The sequence below is a fragment of the Mytilus edulis genome, chromosome 4 (genome assembly GCF_963676685.1).
Source record: "Mytilus edulis chromosome 4, xbMytEdul2.2, whole genome shotgun sequence".
In the NCBI taxonomy this organism is placed as follows: Eukaryota; Metazoa; Mollusca; class Bivalvia; order Mytilida; family Mytilidae; genus Mytilus; species Mytilus edulis.
The window spans coordinates 70053956-70070238 of NC_092347.1; the positions used below are offsets into that span (position 1 = coordinate 70053956).

The following is a 16283-nucleotide window of genomic DNA, read 5'->3' on the forward strand; positions in this document are numbered from 1 at the left end:
AATATAATTATAGATAGAGATAAACTGTAAACAGCAATAATGTTCAGCAAAGTAAGATTTACAAATAAATTAACATAACCAAAATGGTCAGTTGACCCTTATAGGAGTTATTGCCATTTATAGTCAATTTTTAACCATTTTTCGTAAATCTTAATATTTTCCACAAAAATCTTCTCCTCTGAAACTACTGGGCCAACTAAAACCAAACTTGGCCGCAATCATCATTGGGGTATCTAGTTTAAAAAATGTGTCCCGTGACCCGGACAACCAACCAAGATGGCCACCATGGCTGAAAATAGAACAGGGGTAAAATGCAGGTTTTTTTTCAGATGAATTGGATAATCGGTTGTTAGGTTGCTGCCCCTGAATTGGTAATTTTAAGGAATTTTTGCGTTTTTTCATTATCTTGAATATTATTATAGATAGAGATAAACTGTGAACAGCAATAATGTACAGCAAAGTAAGACCTAAAAATAAGTCAACATGACCAAAATAATTGACCCCCAAGGAGTAATTGCCCTTCATAGTCAATTTTCATAAAATTTGTAAATTTTCACTAACATTTTCCACTGAAACTACTGGGCCAAGTTCATTATAGATAGAGATAATTGTAAACACCAAGAATGTTTAGTAAAGTAAGATCTACAAACACATCACCATCACCAAAACACAATTTTGTCATTAATCCATCTGTGTCCTTTTTTTAATATTCACACAGACCAAGGTGAGCGACACAGGCTCTTTAGAGCCTCTATTTAGTGCTAGTTACCTTCATAGCATTGGTTATTTGCAACTTTAAACATTGGTTGAAAATGGTATGTTGAAAGGTGATACATGTACAATGCAGGATTAACCCGGTTTCTATGAACGTAAACTAATGGTGAAATATCTATAAACCTTGAAAATTGAAAATTTGGTTGAAGAGATGCAAAGGGATTCTGAATTGGTGTTCTGGCATTTAAAGAAAAGAAATTATTCCTCTTTGCAGTTAAGTTCTTGGTAAGGGTAAATATTTGGCAGTTTTATACATAAAACCATGGCATGTACAATTGAACTTAATGTTAAATTTATTTAGAAAGTCCACATTTTGAAATTACTCTTAAACCACCTTTTGTATTTTAAAGAATATGAATATTTAATAAAAAATTCAGTAATTACCGTTGTCCACCAATTTGCATCACTCAATTTATATTTAATGTGAATGACTGTACTTTTAAACTTGTATGAATTTATCAAGATTTTAAAGAAACAAATGGCTACAAGTTAAAAGATTAATGATTGAAATGATTGAATGATTATTGTTTGCATAATGTCCAGTTACAAATGTTTCATGCACATTCGTGTAATTTGGTTAACCTGGATGACTGCAGGAAAAAAAGTATATGTTTTGCTCTGTAACAAACCAATTACTGACTCCTCAAAGACTTGTTGCAAGGGTTTACTACAGCTAATTTCCTAATACTTGTGGAGTAAAAATTTGGCTGGCTTGCTTGCTTTGTTAGTATAAATGTTAGCTCAATTATTGTAATTAAGATTGACATCTGCAAAAATATAGACTGGCATTATTAAACAAGTAAATATATTTAAATTTGATTGAAAGTTATCCAAATTACAATCGGTAATATACAAACAAAGCAAGCAAGCTAACCAAAGTCTTACTCTGCAAGCAATAGGAAATTAGCTGTAAAGTGCGTTTACGTCCACATTCTGTCCCTCGACATTGCGGTGTATTTATAATTTCCGCATATCCAAACGGATGCATATTGGTAGCACAAGTTTTACTACTGAATAAAAATACCCCCATGCATGGGCACATATTTCTATGCCCTTATCCACCCGCTAAAGGAAAGATTTAGTAAATATTTTTAATTAATTCAAGCTTTTCCCTATGAAAAATTGTGGCAAATAAAAACAATGTTTAGTATGATGTTTAAATCAAGAGTGAGGCAGAGCATATACGTAGTTTATCAAATATATCAGAAAAGCATGGTCAACAACAACACAATCTGTCAAGTGTTTATGTTGTAAGTGGTTATGGATTATAGTATCAATTTTAATACAAGGGTAGGTATATCCTGTCTACATCCGCCAGATACTCAATATCTGCAGATGCAATATTATTTAGAATCGGATATTGTAGATTAGTTTTTTCCTGTCAATTCATAAACAGGAAAGTGGATATCATACACCCCGTGATATAAACACCACAAGCTACCTTCTGTTTCAAATCAGTATTATAGACATACTAACATTTTTAATGAGTCAAAATTGGTAATTGATAATTTAGTTTTACTCATAGTTTGAAACCCAGTTGATTCTTGAAAGCTAGTTGTGGTCCGAAATCTAAAAGAATTTTATCGAACATTACCACATACTCCCAGGAGACAGTTGTACTATTTTTGTTCTCTCTAGGAAATATCTTTCGAAATGCAGTTTAAACATCCAAACCCTATAAACTACCATTTTGTTTTTACATGCATAGTTTACCTGGTGTTCTGGAATTCAACTAGGAACAACACCTATCATATCACAATGATGTGCAACTTTACATCTTGTTTTCATTTACTTAGAGTACCTTACCATCAATCAATAATTCTGTAATCGGATAACAGGAATAATGTCTAAGTTCAGAGATAACAGAGTGGTACGATAAAGATAAAAGAAGAATTTCGACTGGAAAAAGTCAGCATGCAGAAATGTTGCATTGCAATAGATTTAATTATGAATCAATCAAAAAGTTAGAATATTTTAGAAAAAAATATTTTGAGTCGGTTTATTTGAACATTACAAACATAATCTCCATACAAACTCCCGCCCCTCGCTTATAAGAATAATTCTTAGTCAGTTAAATCCATCTACGAAAGATCTACTATTTACGAAACAAATGTACCTGGAGTATTGATACTCCAGCGCATCCAAGCGCATGTCATTATGTAGCATGGATTTAACTCTTAGACAATATCAGTGTTGGAGTCCATATCCTAAATACCCCAGTAAAAACTTTAGGGTTCTGAAAATGGAGGGAATGTTGGATAAAAAGGAGCATACATTTGGTCTTTGCAACAGGGTATAGCTTAACCACACCCTGGTTTACCAATTGACATATAACTGTTTTAAAAAACAAATTAAAAATGAGTTGATTGATTATCTGATAAAATTATTTGATACATCATTGCCAACTACAAATACTACACATTTCAATTTTATTATCATAGATAAAATGTAAGATAAAAATGGGAAATGATGATATGTGAACAAAAATTAAAATCATAAAAAAGATGTCCATACATGCATACATTGATTAGAAGCAATATAAATACAAATGCAAGTAACTTATTTTCAAACAATAACACATCACAGCAGGAGGAGGATTTACAAAACTTGTCAGTCTTCTTTTGTCTTTCTATTTATATACCTGCAAAAGAAAATTCAAATAATGAAATGTAATCATAGAATATGAATTCGTAAAGTCGCAAGTTATTTTTGAAAGTCATTGTTTCTTTTTTATATCAATTTCACACATATTCAATGAGTTCGTGCCTTATACACCTTATCGCTATTTGTCCGCCATTACTGGATATCACACAGGTTCCCGTAAAAATTTGACGTCATAAAACAAAATATCTGACGCCACAATGGAAAAGTGATTGTTGTATGCGTCAAAAGTTCAAGCGGACGGGTCAGCCGGCCGATAAGGCTAATAGCGATAAGGTGTATTGGCACTAGCTTCTTTATAGGTGTTCAATGTTTTTTTCTGAATATTATAGGACGCCTTTACCATACTTTTTTAGGATTTGAGTTGTCACTGAAATAAATTTACCTGTGACGTCACTTTTGTGCGTCGATCTAGTCGGGTGACAAACAATGCGTGTTTCGGCTGTGCTGTTTTTATGTGCTGGCCCAGGTTGATTTACGTGTTCCGTTTTTATTCTGTAGTTAGTCACCACTTCGGTGTTGACATGTATATCAATTATATGGTCATTTTTATAAATTTACTCATTGCAAAAGTATGAATTATATGGAAAACATACAACATTCCTGTTAGGACGAGAACATGTGAGTGTGATATGAATATGAACACTGTTTTGTACTAGATGATCATTGATCAACACCCAGATTTTAAGCCTGATCGTTCACAAGGTGACATTTCAAAGGCACACATAACATCGTTCTTGGATACATGAGTCGGTTTCCCCATAAAAAAAACTTACGATTAAAATTCATTGATATTATCTTATTTTCGTCCATCAACGTTTGTTTTATTCATATGCATGAATTTCTACGCTTTTGCAGAAATAACGGGATTGATTTGACTTATTCCAACACTCATTCAGCATTTTATATAAAGTGTTTCATATCAAATAATAGCCTCACCTTCACAGAGTAGGGTATTAAGATGCTGAACTGTAGCGTGACTATCAGACTGTAGCTCAACTACGTAATATGCTTTCCCGGCAATCCTTTGCAGCTTATTATCCGTGACTTCATTTCCTGTCTGAACGAAAATAAAGTTTATTTTTCGAAATTTCGATCGCAAAACTTGAAGTTCAGCAGTCTTTGAAAGAGTGTTATCAACAAACACTACAGCCATTTTAGTTGAAGTTCCTCGACCTCCATTTGCAGACATGAACTGTTTGATACGCAAGTCCGTGATCAGTTGAGGAAGTGTGTCATAATCTTGAACTTCTTCAATGGGATTAGCCGACAGTGGTCTAATGGAATCTTTCAAACAAGAATTGGAGTGTATTCCGGTTTTAATCTTACCGCCAGTTGTTGCCAAATACATGGAAACTTGTTGAATCAGGTCCAGAATTAAGTTAGACATCTTATATCCATAATAAGCCGAATCAAAAACAAACATAATGTCACTGGTTTTATTTGTCCGGCAAACTACAAAAAAATAAATATTTTAGTTATATTAAGACATGATTAGTACATCATCTTTTAACTTAAATATGTATATACCAAGGATATACAGGTTAAAATACAAGTTTATATGAATAAAAATTTCAAGAGTTTGACTAAAGGATTTCTGATGTTATGTGAGCCACAATTTAACATTTTTGTTTTATATATGTATGATGTACAATATATACATATGTAAAAAGAGGAACATAGAATATCATATACAATTTTATATGAATTAAAATATTATATGTGGTAATCATTGTATTGATTTCGCACATACATTAATGGGCCCTCTATAAGAAACACACGTTATTGGATTTTTATCTTAGCTCTTACCTCTCTCATCTCGCTGAAATGACGCAATTTCACATGTCTTTATTGCAAGTATGTTTTTTAATGTTCTAAGACCATCAAAGTTTGTGACTTGGAAAGCATATTTGTCATTGTTGCTATCCGGAGAACTAGCAATGTTTGATAATTCATTTTGATCTATGTTGTTTCCAATGCCGACAGCAAAAACATAACTCCCGGTTTTCTTTATCATTGCAGCTTGTTTTCTAGTTTGATCTGGAAATCTGGATAAACCGTCTGTGAGAACAATGATGATATGTGCAACACTCGGTCTCGTGAATTGTCGCGAGAATTCACGCTCACGTAGTTGTTTTAAAGCATGCCCGGTATCAGTTCCACCACCACTATACGGTACAGATTGAATTGCACCCAACAATGAATCTTTATCGTGGTATTGTTCTAGTCCAAACATAGGATTGTATTCATGACTAAAAGTTGATACACCAACTCGGGTCTTATCTGGTGATATGTCAAACATTCCTACAACGGTTCCAACAAAGTCGAGCTGTTTCTTAAAATCCGAGGGAAGAATGCTTCCGGATGTATCAAGGAGGAAGAAAACATCAGCAGGTTTCCCACCACAGTCTGAAAAATTGAAAAAACTAGTCAAAATGTAATGTGATCACAGACAAAATATTGGACACTTTAAAAACATGCCATGGTTAACAAAAATACCGAACTGCAGTGTATATTCAAACAGGGGAAGTCGATATTATCAATAATTATTCATGTTTTTTTTATATTCACTTTGAAAAAAGCTAAATTGAATTTTCAGAATGAAACATTTTTCACAAATAGACACGTCTGTTTAACTGGTAATGCTTTTTCCGGAACAAAATGATCAAGTTGTGACTTGAGTATCATTATTTAATGTAAACTTGTCTTTATAATGATACGTACTTTTAGTGATTTTCTCACTATCTGCTTGCAACTTTTCAGCAGCTACAAAAGAACACATACAATTTTAATTTCTAATAGTTATAGATAACAGGTTCAATTATATTGGCAAACATTAACATGTTCAAAGCATTTTAACAGAGATGAATACGTATAAAATGTATATTTTATAAGTAAGGAATGAATACCTTTATATATATATAAAATCTATTTAAAAACCCCTTCAATATGATTTCTGATCTAACAAACGGTCATTTTTGAACTACCTGCGTAAAGTACACCAAGACCAAAACTCATTAGAAAGCACAACAACCAAAAGATGTGTTGATAATTTAAAACAATAATATATTATTATCATTAAATGAATAATTTTACGTGCACGTAATTTTATAATCCAATGATAAGAAGTGAAAGGTTTAGCTAGCTTTAAAACAGGTTTATCCAACATTTTTTTCATAAGAAAATGCCTGTACCTAGTCAGGAATATGACATTTGTAATCCATTCGTTTGATGTGTTTGAGCTTTTGATTTTGCCATTTGATTAGGGACTATCCGTTTTGAATTGTCGTCGGAGTTCGGTATTTTTGTGATTTGACCTTTCAGCTGAACCTTTACATTATGGAAAATATCTTGCCTCATCAACTCCCCGTAGCTAATATAAATATTCATAAATAGAAATAATGCTGTTACCTGGTGTTGTTTTTGTAATTTTTGGACGTTTTGTTAAAGGCTCTTTTGTAGTTGGAGATTCTGTTGTTGTCGTTGTAGAAGGTTTCATAGTTGCTCTTGGGGTTGTAGAAGGTTTTATTGTTGTTCTTGGGGTTGAAGAAATCGTTGCTGGCGTTGTTGTGGCGATTGTTGATGCCATTATAACTAAAATAAAACAATAAATTTTCGTTAGGAAACACGATTTAAAAGTCATTTCGTCGCTGGGCTTCTAAAGTGTTGTAAATTACAAATTTTTCAAGAAAAAAATATCTCACAAACAGGCTTTGAAAATTTTGGCCAAATGCATGCTTCCAAAATGTCGTATGTGAACTTGAACATTTTTGTAAATAGCAGTGAAATGAAAACCTTGACATTTCTGGATTATCCAAGAACTCAAATTATTTTCACAGAAATAAAGAAATGTACAATTATTTTTTCCCAAAGCCATTCTACAAAGATTTTTAAGTTTTCATACGACATTTTGGAAGCAAAATTTTCAAACAGCTGACATTGGCAATTTTGTAATATGTCTTATGTCACACATTTTTATTGGACTAACTGCATGCTATTTTGTTATACCAAAGATTTCCTCCCGCCCAGACTATTGTTGTCAAAAAGTATTTTTAGCCAAAAAAAGTCATATACGACATTTTAGCAGCCCAGCGACGATTTGCTTTGCAAGGGTTTTAGGTCAATATTCACCAGGAATATAAATATATACCAAAAGATTTGGAAAGGAAATAATCAACAAATACATCGGAGCCTTACAGCAAAAAAGGAAAGTCAAAACTGTCTACGAATATGTAGTCAGTAAAGCAAAAGGTATCATGTTTGTTGTGCTACATTTGTAAAACCTTTCATTAAGAATGCCCAAAACCAAAAGATCAAACATTCAAAATTCATAAAATCAAAGAAGCTTTATTTACCAACAGGAGACAAAAACGAAAAGTAAAAAAAAACTATTTAATGTCTTGCCACTTTAAACCAAGCTTATACCCACATTGAAAAGCTGATTCAATTTTCTAAAAAAGAATGTCTATGAAGAAATAACATAAAAAAATTTGGTGCACACTGAATAACGCGCGTAACGGGTTATTTAACAGTGTGCACCACATTTTTAATGTTATTTCGAATAGACAGAAAAAATATTACAGTCATTTCTTATAATTTAATTCTAAATTCCATTTTAAACCGTAGAAAACCATGAAAAAACGTTGATGACGTCACGGTCACATGACTAAATTATGTCTATGGGCTGATAACAAAATAACGTCAGCCAATCAGAAGACACGTTACTTCCAAAATTAAATTATTCCTTGATATGAAGAAAAAAAGGTGTGTAATTTTGATTTCAGTAAAACCGAATATGAAGATTCAAAGAAATAAAATCACCAGAAGTAAAACACCAATAACACGGCCGACACTCGGCTAACCGAGAGATTGGTCGGTTAATCTATATTGAGTATGCGGCTATATCGGCGGTTGGTCTGTTAATCGGGTTGGCTAAAGTCTGTTAATCAGGTGTTATCGAGAAAATCATTGAAAGTTTAGCATGTTTCATTGTATAACTTTTTAAATATATTTTCATCATAAAAAGTATTCATGTCTAACAAAACTATTCAATGCACTGAATTCAGTGGTGTAATTATTATTTTTCTAGCTTCGATGTACGATCTATAAAATGAAAAGGCGGGTTACTCATCAATAAATTTATACACATTTTACACACATAAAATGTACACAAAATGACACATTGGTTAAATTTACTTGCATTCAATATTTTGAACATCGAAAAAAGAAAGGCATTATGTTTGTTCACCCTATTGATATCATTGTGTGAAAATCTACACGAAAATCTGTATTTTGGTGACATAAATCAATCTTTATTTAAAACCTGGTCTGTTAATGGGTCGGATGTATAAAACCCGGTCTGTTAATTGGTCTGTTAAGAGTTATGAATGGCAATAAAAGTATAATTTTATTGCTATATGGGGTGTTATCGGATCAAATGAGTAGGCTCAAGACGAGCGGCTAAAATATACAAAAACAACACATGAGCAATGAAACATAACATATACGGAAACAACACATGTAATTGAAAATTGATAAAAATGGTTTTAAAAAAGTGTAATATTAAAGTAACATTAATTTCATCGAAGAATGATCGCATATATCATGTTGATTCTGTTTAATTGTCATGAATGACACAAATTTGTCATCTACATTGGTAACCAGTATATAAATCAGAGATAAACGTCGTAATGTAACTTCACATCAGTAAGTAAAATATATTGGGATGACAAAATATGAAAAATAAAGAAAGAATAATAAGTAAGATAAATAAAATGTAGGAAAAAATGGCATAATAATTTAAAGAATACAGAAATTAACATTACCCCCAATCCGGACCCTCATGGTATACACGAGAATCTGGATGGAAACGCAGAATATAGAATAATATAAGGACAGTAGAGAGTGATACATTGCTAAAAACGAGAGAAAAATAATACTTGTTTAAGAATACACACATGAAACACCGATGGCTGTTGAAACAGTAACTATTGCGATGTACTTATATTGGTGACAAATTCTAGAAGTTTACATGCGGACAACTATGGTGGCAGGTTAATGCCATTTTGCGTTTTAGCACTTTAGCGTTTTCGCCTTACATATTCTATAGGGCGAAAACGCGAAATTGCGAAGTCGAAAACGCGAAAACGCGAAACCGATTTCTCGTTTTCGACTTCGCGATTTCGCCTTTTCGCGATTTCGCGTTTTCGCCCAATAGAATATGAAAGGCGAAATCGCGAAAACTCGAAATGGACTTCACCGGCCACCATAGACAACTGTAGTTCTCCTCTCAGTGCACTTATGTAGAAAGGAACTAAACGGAACAAAATGAATTAAAACTTAAAATAAACAAATGTAGCTGCATTCGCTCCTTTCCGTTTACCTCTTTAGAGTGATTTGTAAACAACATATGATTAAGTAATAGAAGAAAAGAACAAATTGGATGATACTGACGAATTATCATGTTCATATGTGAACAAGGAACACGTTATATGTATCCTGTGTTGTATTAGAAAGACACTTTCATTCGGAATTGATAACGTGATACTTCGAACAGACACAAATATTATTGCTGATTGAAAACGTCAATAAAAAATTCATGCATATTCCAGAGACCAATCCATATCACGCTATAATAATAATAATAATAATAATAATATCTTTATTTAGAGAGAGTAACTCATTTGGATTACACCAATTTTCAATAAGGCTCTCTTAATACAATAATAATTACATTACAAATAAACAATGCATCAATAATAATAAATTAAATAAAGATTATGTACAATTTAAAATACAATAAACAATTATGATATGGCATTACAGTAAAAATATGATGGTAATGTTAAAAGTACATAGATTTGTATTTATGTTTAAATTCGGATACTGTATTTGATTTTTTTATTGAATTAGGAAGAGCATTCCACACTTTTGGTCCATTGTACGAGAAACTAGACTTATACAACTCTGTATTTGGTTTTGGAATAATAAAATTATCTGAGGATGAAAATCTCGTATTATATTTTTGGTTTGCAGAAGCTGATACAATAAGACTGGACATATATTCTGGAGCTAAGCCATGTTTTGCCTTATACATTAGTAATGATTTGTGATAAAGTATTCTTTGTGTGATTGGCACAATGTTACATTCGTGAAATAATTCTCTTGAAGGTTTGGTGTAATCATGTTCGTCTAAAATTATTCTTGCTGCCCTTTTTTGCAGTTTTAGTAAACTATCTAATAGAAAGTTATTACAGTTTCCCCATATTGAACAACAATAATCTAAGTGAGGTAAAACGTAAGCGTTATAGTACATTTGTCTAGCTTTATGATTTAGATATTTCTTTATCCTTTTTAGTAAAGCTAAAGAAGAGTTAACTTTTTTGATTATATAATCGATATGAGAAGACCAAGATAGAGATGCATCAATAAAAACACCTAGAACTTTTTCACATGTACTTTCTATAATTTGTTGTCCATTTAAAGCAAGATTAATGTTTTCATTTGATGTAACGGAAAGCTTTTGTTTAGATCCAATGCATATAGCTTTTGTTTTAGATACATTTACAGCCATCTTATTGTCATCACACCAGCGAAAAATATCTTGTAAAACCGTATTAAGTTTTTGACTGATGCAACTTTTGTTTTGTCCAATGACTGATATGGTGCTATCATCAGCAAATAAATCGGTGTTATGATTAGGATTAGACAAAGGAAGATCATTAATAAAAATTAAAAACAACACCGGTCCTAATACGGATCCTTGAGGTACACCCGTTTTTTGTTTTTGTACGTCTGAAAATGTATTTGAAATAGATACTTTCTGATATCTGTCAGCCAAATATGATGTAAACCAACGTAATGAAGTATAAGCTAATTTGTATTTGTTTAATTTTTGAATAAGCAGTTCATGATTGAGAAGATCAAAGGCTTTTGCTAGATCTAGAAATACTGCTCCAACAAGATCGCCATCATCAATGGCTTTAAGCCATTTATCTATTAAAGCTGTTAAAGCAGTTTGACAAGAATGGTTTGCACGAAAGCCTGACTGCATTCTATACAATAACTTGTATTTATTAAGATATTTTACTAAGTGTGTTTTCACATGTTTTTCAAGGATTTTAGAAATGAGTGGTAAAATTGCAATTGGTCTATAATTAAAAACATCCTGTTTTGAGCCTTTGTTCTTATAAACTGGTATGACTTTTGCCAGTTTAAATGAGGATGGAAAAATACATGTTTTGATACTCAAATTAAAAATATGACAAAGTGGTAGTGAAATAGCATGAGAAGACATCTTTAAAAATTTTGCACTTATGGTATCAAGGCCTGTTGCTTTTGATTCATCTAGTGCTTTTAGTTGTAAACACACAAAATCATTACTCATAAGTGGTATAGAAAAATACACGTCATCTGGTACATGACCCGATATAAAATCACCAAGTTTGTTAAAACAACTACTAGAATTGTCGATGTTTTGATCTATATTAAGATTATCTGTGATATTTGTGAAATAAGCATTAAAAACATCAGCAATGCCTTTTGGTTCTAAAATTTCCTTTTTGTTACAATCACTTATGATTTTTATACTGGTATGATTGTCGGTACCGCTGACAGTATGTAGGTGCTTCCATAATTTACTGCTGTTGTTCTTTTTTTGTTCTATGATATTGGTATAATAATTTTGTTTAGAGTTTTCGATGAGATATTTGACTTTATTTCTCCAAAGTCTATAACTATACATATCTTTTTTCTTATGATAAAAATCACGTTTTCTCATGCTATCTAGAATTTCATCATTCATCCACTCATTTTGATACAAACGTTTTACTCTCTTTTTAATGAGTGGAGCATGATGATTTAATACTTTAGTAAAAATATTCAAAAAAGACAACAGTGCTTCTTCGGGGTCATCAATTTCTAATACACAATTAAATGAACACTGTGATATGTCATTGACAAAATCATTTTCATTAAAATGTTTAGTAGATCTGAACGTAATATATTCATGAATTTTCTTTTTCGATTTTAACCCTCTTTTGTGAGAAATGCATACTGGATAATGGTCACTGATAGAATACTTCGGAACAGATATAAAATGAATATTATGTGGTTCATTGCTATAAATATGGTCTACCAAAGAGGAAGATGTTTGTGTGACTCGAGTAGGAACTGAGACTATTTGAGACAAGTTAAAAATGTTTTTTAAATGTGACCATTTAGCTATATTGAAGTGACACACCCTTCAATAAAATGCAAAGAAATTCAAAATAAAAATGCTCTTTCTAGGATACTGTGGCACCGTATTGTCATTTTTGTTTACTTAGGAACATCTCATTCTTAAATTTTTCAAGGGGAAAATATAAAGGTAGCAAAATTATTTTCGTGGCTAAATAACTCTTAACTGACACAATTTCAATTGTCCAACCCATTAACAGACTTTATTCCCATAATTTTCACTAAAACGTGGTATTATTCACGTTATTTTACAATTATGAAATATTTACTAATGTCAATTTATTTTTTAGAAACACAGTACTATTTTTTGTCCTTTAAATGATATCTAAATTTGTTTGTTTCACCTTTTATTAAAAAATTGCTATGTGTATAAGCATAAATACTACATACTTGCGCGACGCCTTTTAGTTTTACTGAAAACTGCGCAGATTAAGAAATGTTTTTACAAGTGCAAAAAGTACTATGATAGATATCATTTTGTCAGACACTTTTCTTTTTTTGATTTGGTTCTTATAACATGCCAAAAATCTGTATATTTAATAGAGTTTAACATTAAATTAAGTGTTTTACTCTTAACAGACGTATAACCAACCCGATTAACAGACCAATCGCCCATATAGCCGCATACTCAATATAGATTAACCGACCAATCTCTCGGTTAGCCGAGTGCCGGCCGTGAATAAGTAAGAATTAAAAGATAGAAGAAGACCCCTTTGTTCTACCATCAAGACTTTTTTCTTCAAGCACACTATCAATTAATTGAAATAAGTATATGTTTAATAATCTTCAATTTTGAAAGTATTCTTCTTAGCCGCTTCCCTGTTAACAGTTAAACAATTATAAATTTGTAATAAATCGAGAAAGACGCTTCTGACGCATCAACTATATAAAATTATTTCAGCGTATAATCTTACCTTCACAGGTTCTCTGCCGTAAAATAGATTCAATCTTCTTTAGACCTCTGTAACTTAAAACTTCCAGCACATATTTGTCAGAAGGATCACTTGCAATGCTTTCTAGTTCCTTTAAATCAATTTGAGATCCAACGCCTATAGCAAAAACGCTTACACCTTTTTGTCTAAGTTTTTCAGAAGCAGCTGCTGTTTTGTCCTTGTAGTAACTTTCTCCATCGGTTATAACTACCACTATTTTAGTAGAATTATGACGCGCGCCATTTTCAGGAAGGAACATGTTGTCTGCAACAAAATTGATGGCGTCAGCGGTGTTTGTTCCTCCAGTTAGATGTCTTACTCGTCGAATGGCCTTGGCTAAGTCTGGTTTGTTCATTTTTTCATTGAGATTAAATTCGACTTTCCATGAATTGCTGAATGTAACAATCCCAACTCTAGTTTGACTATCAGATGGACCAATATTAAACGTTTTGGTTAAGTTTTGAAGGAACTTGAGTTGTGTGTGGAAATCAACTGGCCATATACTGGAAGATGCATCAAGTATAAAGACAATATCTTTTGGTCGATTATCACAGCCATCTAAAAGAGAAAAAAACCAATTAAAAACTAAAAAAACAGATCATTGCAAAATTTACTGATGTTAAATCATTATAAAATGGGGAAAGAAATACTACCAAAAAAATCATTTATTATTTTGAAATGAATGTATCAAGGACTTGAAATATACTTACTATTATAACCTTATTTGTTAATTAAAGACAAAACGTAATATATATTTACCTAAAAGTTGGGTAAGACAGCCTGGGTAGATTATGCATATCTGAAATATATAATAATTTTTTATTACATTATGTTTAATTTATATATAAAATTCAGGTACACGGTAGTTACAAAGTCTTTATTTGAAAATTGTTTCACATTTGTTTAGTTACTGAACTTTGGAAACGGCTTTCAAAACAGAAAACAAAATCATATGAACTTGAATTATTCACGAAAGAAGCGTTAAATCAAACATCTTCCTGTTCATTTTTTATCCCAGGTCTCAGTAATACAACAAAATAAGAAAAATTAAGAAATTGAAATATGTTAGCATGAAATATAGAAAAAAGATGTGGTATGAGTGCCAATGAGACGGCTCTCCATCTAAGTCACAATGTGTAAAAAGTAAAAAATTATAAGTTTAAGTACACAAAATGCTCATTGAATGACCTCAACTGATACAGTTGTAACTATTTTTTTAATAAAAAATAAAAACATAGCTTACCACGATAGCAAAACTAATAACTGCTTTCTGAAAAGCCATCTTAAATCATGCTGTCAATACTTCGAATGTCAAATCTTTTATAGACTTAATCATGAGTAATGAAATGATTAACTAATGCATTAATTCGATACGCAATATTTGTTAACACGTTTTAATAAAATTTCAAGTATGTAATTGATTTTAAGTGTTATGTTCTTACCAAGGAAATCAAAATGTATGTCACTGAAGGTTAACTCTGCGGAGGAGGCGGGATCGTGATCTTATTCGTGGAAAGGTTTCAAATGTAAAACCACATTGAATTTAATTTTTAAATGTTAAAGCAATTATATCACTTAAAAACCCACAAAAATGTTATCAGCAAACTATAAAGAGGAAGTTTCCGTATAAGGCATACGATGGTCACTAAAGAAGGGTCCTTATGTTTTATCTTGGTCACTTACTTGTTTTAATAGTTAACGTTATATTGGCATCAAACTACAATACTCAAAGGTAGTGACTTTTTCATATGTTAAAAAAAATAGGTAAGTAAACCTAAAGTATAAATTTGAAAAATAAGGATAATTTTTTATAAATTTCCTGTTTACAAAACATTGAATTTTACGAAAAACTAAGGATTTATTTATCCCAGGCATAGATTACCTTAGCCGTATTTGGCACAACTTTTTGGAATTTTGGATTCTCAATGCTCTTCAACTTTGAACTTGTTTGGCTTTATAAATATTTTGATATGAGCGTCACTGATGAGTCTTATGTAGACGAAACGCGCGTCTGGCGTACTGAATTATAATCCTGGTACCTTTGATAACTATTAATACTTCTATCAACCTCGGTCACTTCTTCGGCAATTCATTTAGAATTTAATTTTGGTAATCATTTTCATAATCAATAAAATACACCCCTGTCGGAATTTTTATACAAATCGCTGTGCCCTTTTTTGTTTAATTTCTTTTTTCTTTATTTAACAAACGTGTTTTTTTTCCGTATTTGTCTATTACATGATAAGAGCACTTATGATAAGGCCAAGTAAAACATAAATCTTTACATTGAATTTGTATCAATTAAACCTTTTTAAAGTGTCAACCACTGGACTTCTTCAGTTTCTCTATTATCATTCTAACATTCATTGTAGACATGTCACTTTTCACGATCATTTAGTTGCTATAACGTTTAATGCTAAATGTTTATTTGGATAAGTCTACCTTTAGTGGTCGTTCCAATGGTTTGTTCTTTGAAGTTATCATAGAAGCTTATCTCATGGGGGGGGGGGGGGGGATTGTTAATAACAGATGAAATTTAGCTGTGACGTTGATTTGATTGTTTTGTTAATTTTGTAAACTCTGCCTGTTTATTTACAAAGGATCTTGATGGATTTTCTTACAGGATTTTGTATGTAAATTACCAGATTTTCTGTATACAGGAAAGTATTTTTTTACAAT

At 31.6% G+C, this 16283-nt stretch overlaps 1 protein-coding gene across 1 annotated transcript; it reads right to left on the minus strand.

The window, feature by feature from the left end:
- Positions 1 to 3189: 3189 nt before the first annotated feature.
- Positions 3190 to 15113, minus strand: LOC139520372 (cartilage matrix protein-like). The gene is made up of 8 exons (XM_071312958.1): positions 14848 to 15113; positions 14364 to 14403; positions 13587 to 14162; positions 6847 to 7029; positions 6160 to 6201; positions 5245 to 5844; positions 4375 to 4890; positions 3190 to 3415 (listed from the first exon to the last, which is right to left on the minus strand). The coding sequence occupies exons 1-8, from the start codon at positions 14884 to 14886 to the stop codon at positions 3408 to 3410; spliced, it is 2004 nt and encodes a 667-aa protein (XP_071169059.1). The 5' UTR covers positions 14887 to 15113; the 3' UTR covers positions 3190 to 3407.
- Between the last annotated feature and the right edge of the window lie 1170 nt (positions 15114 to 16283).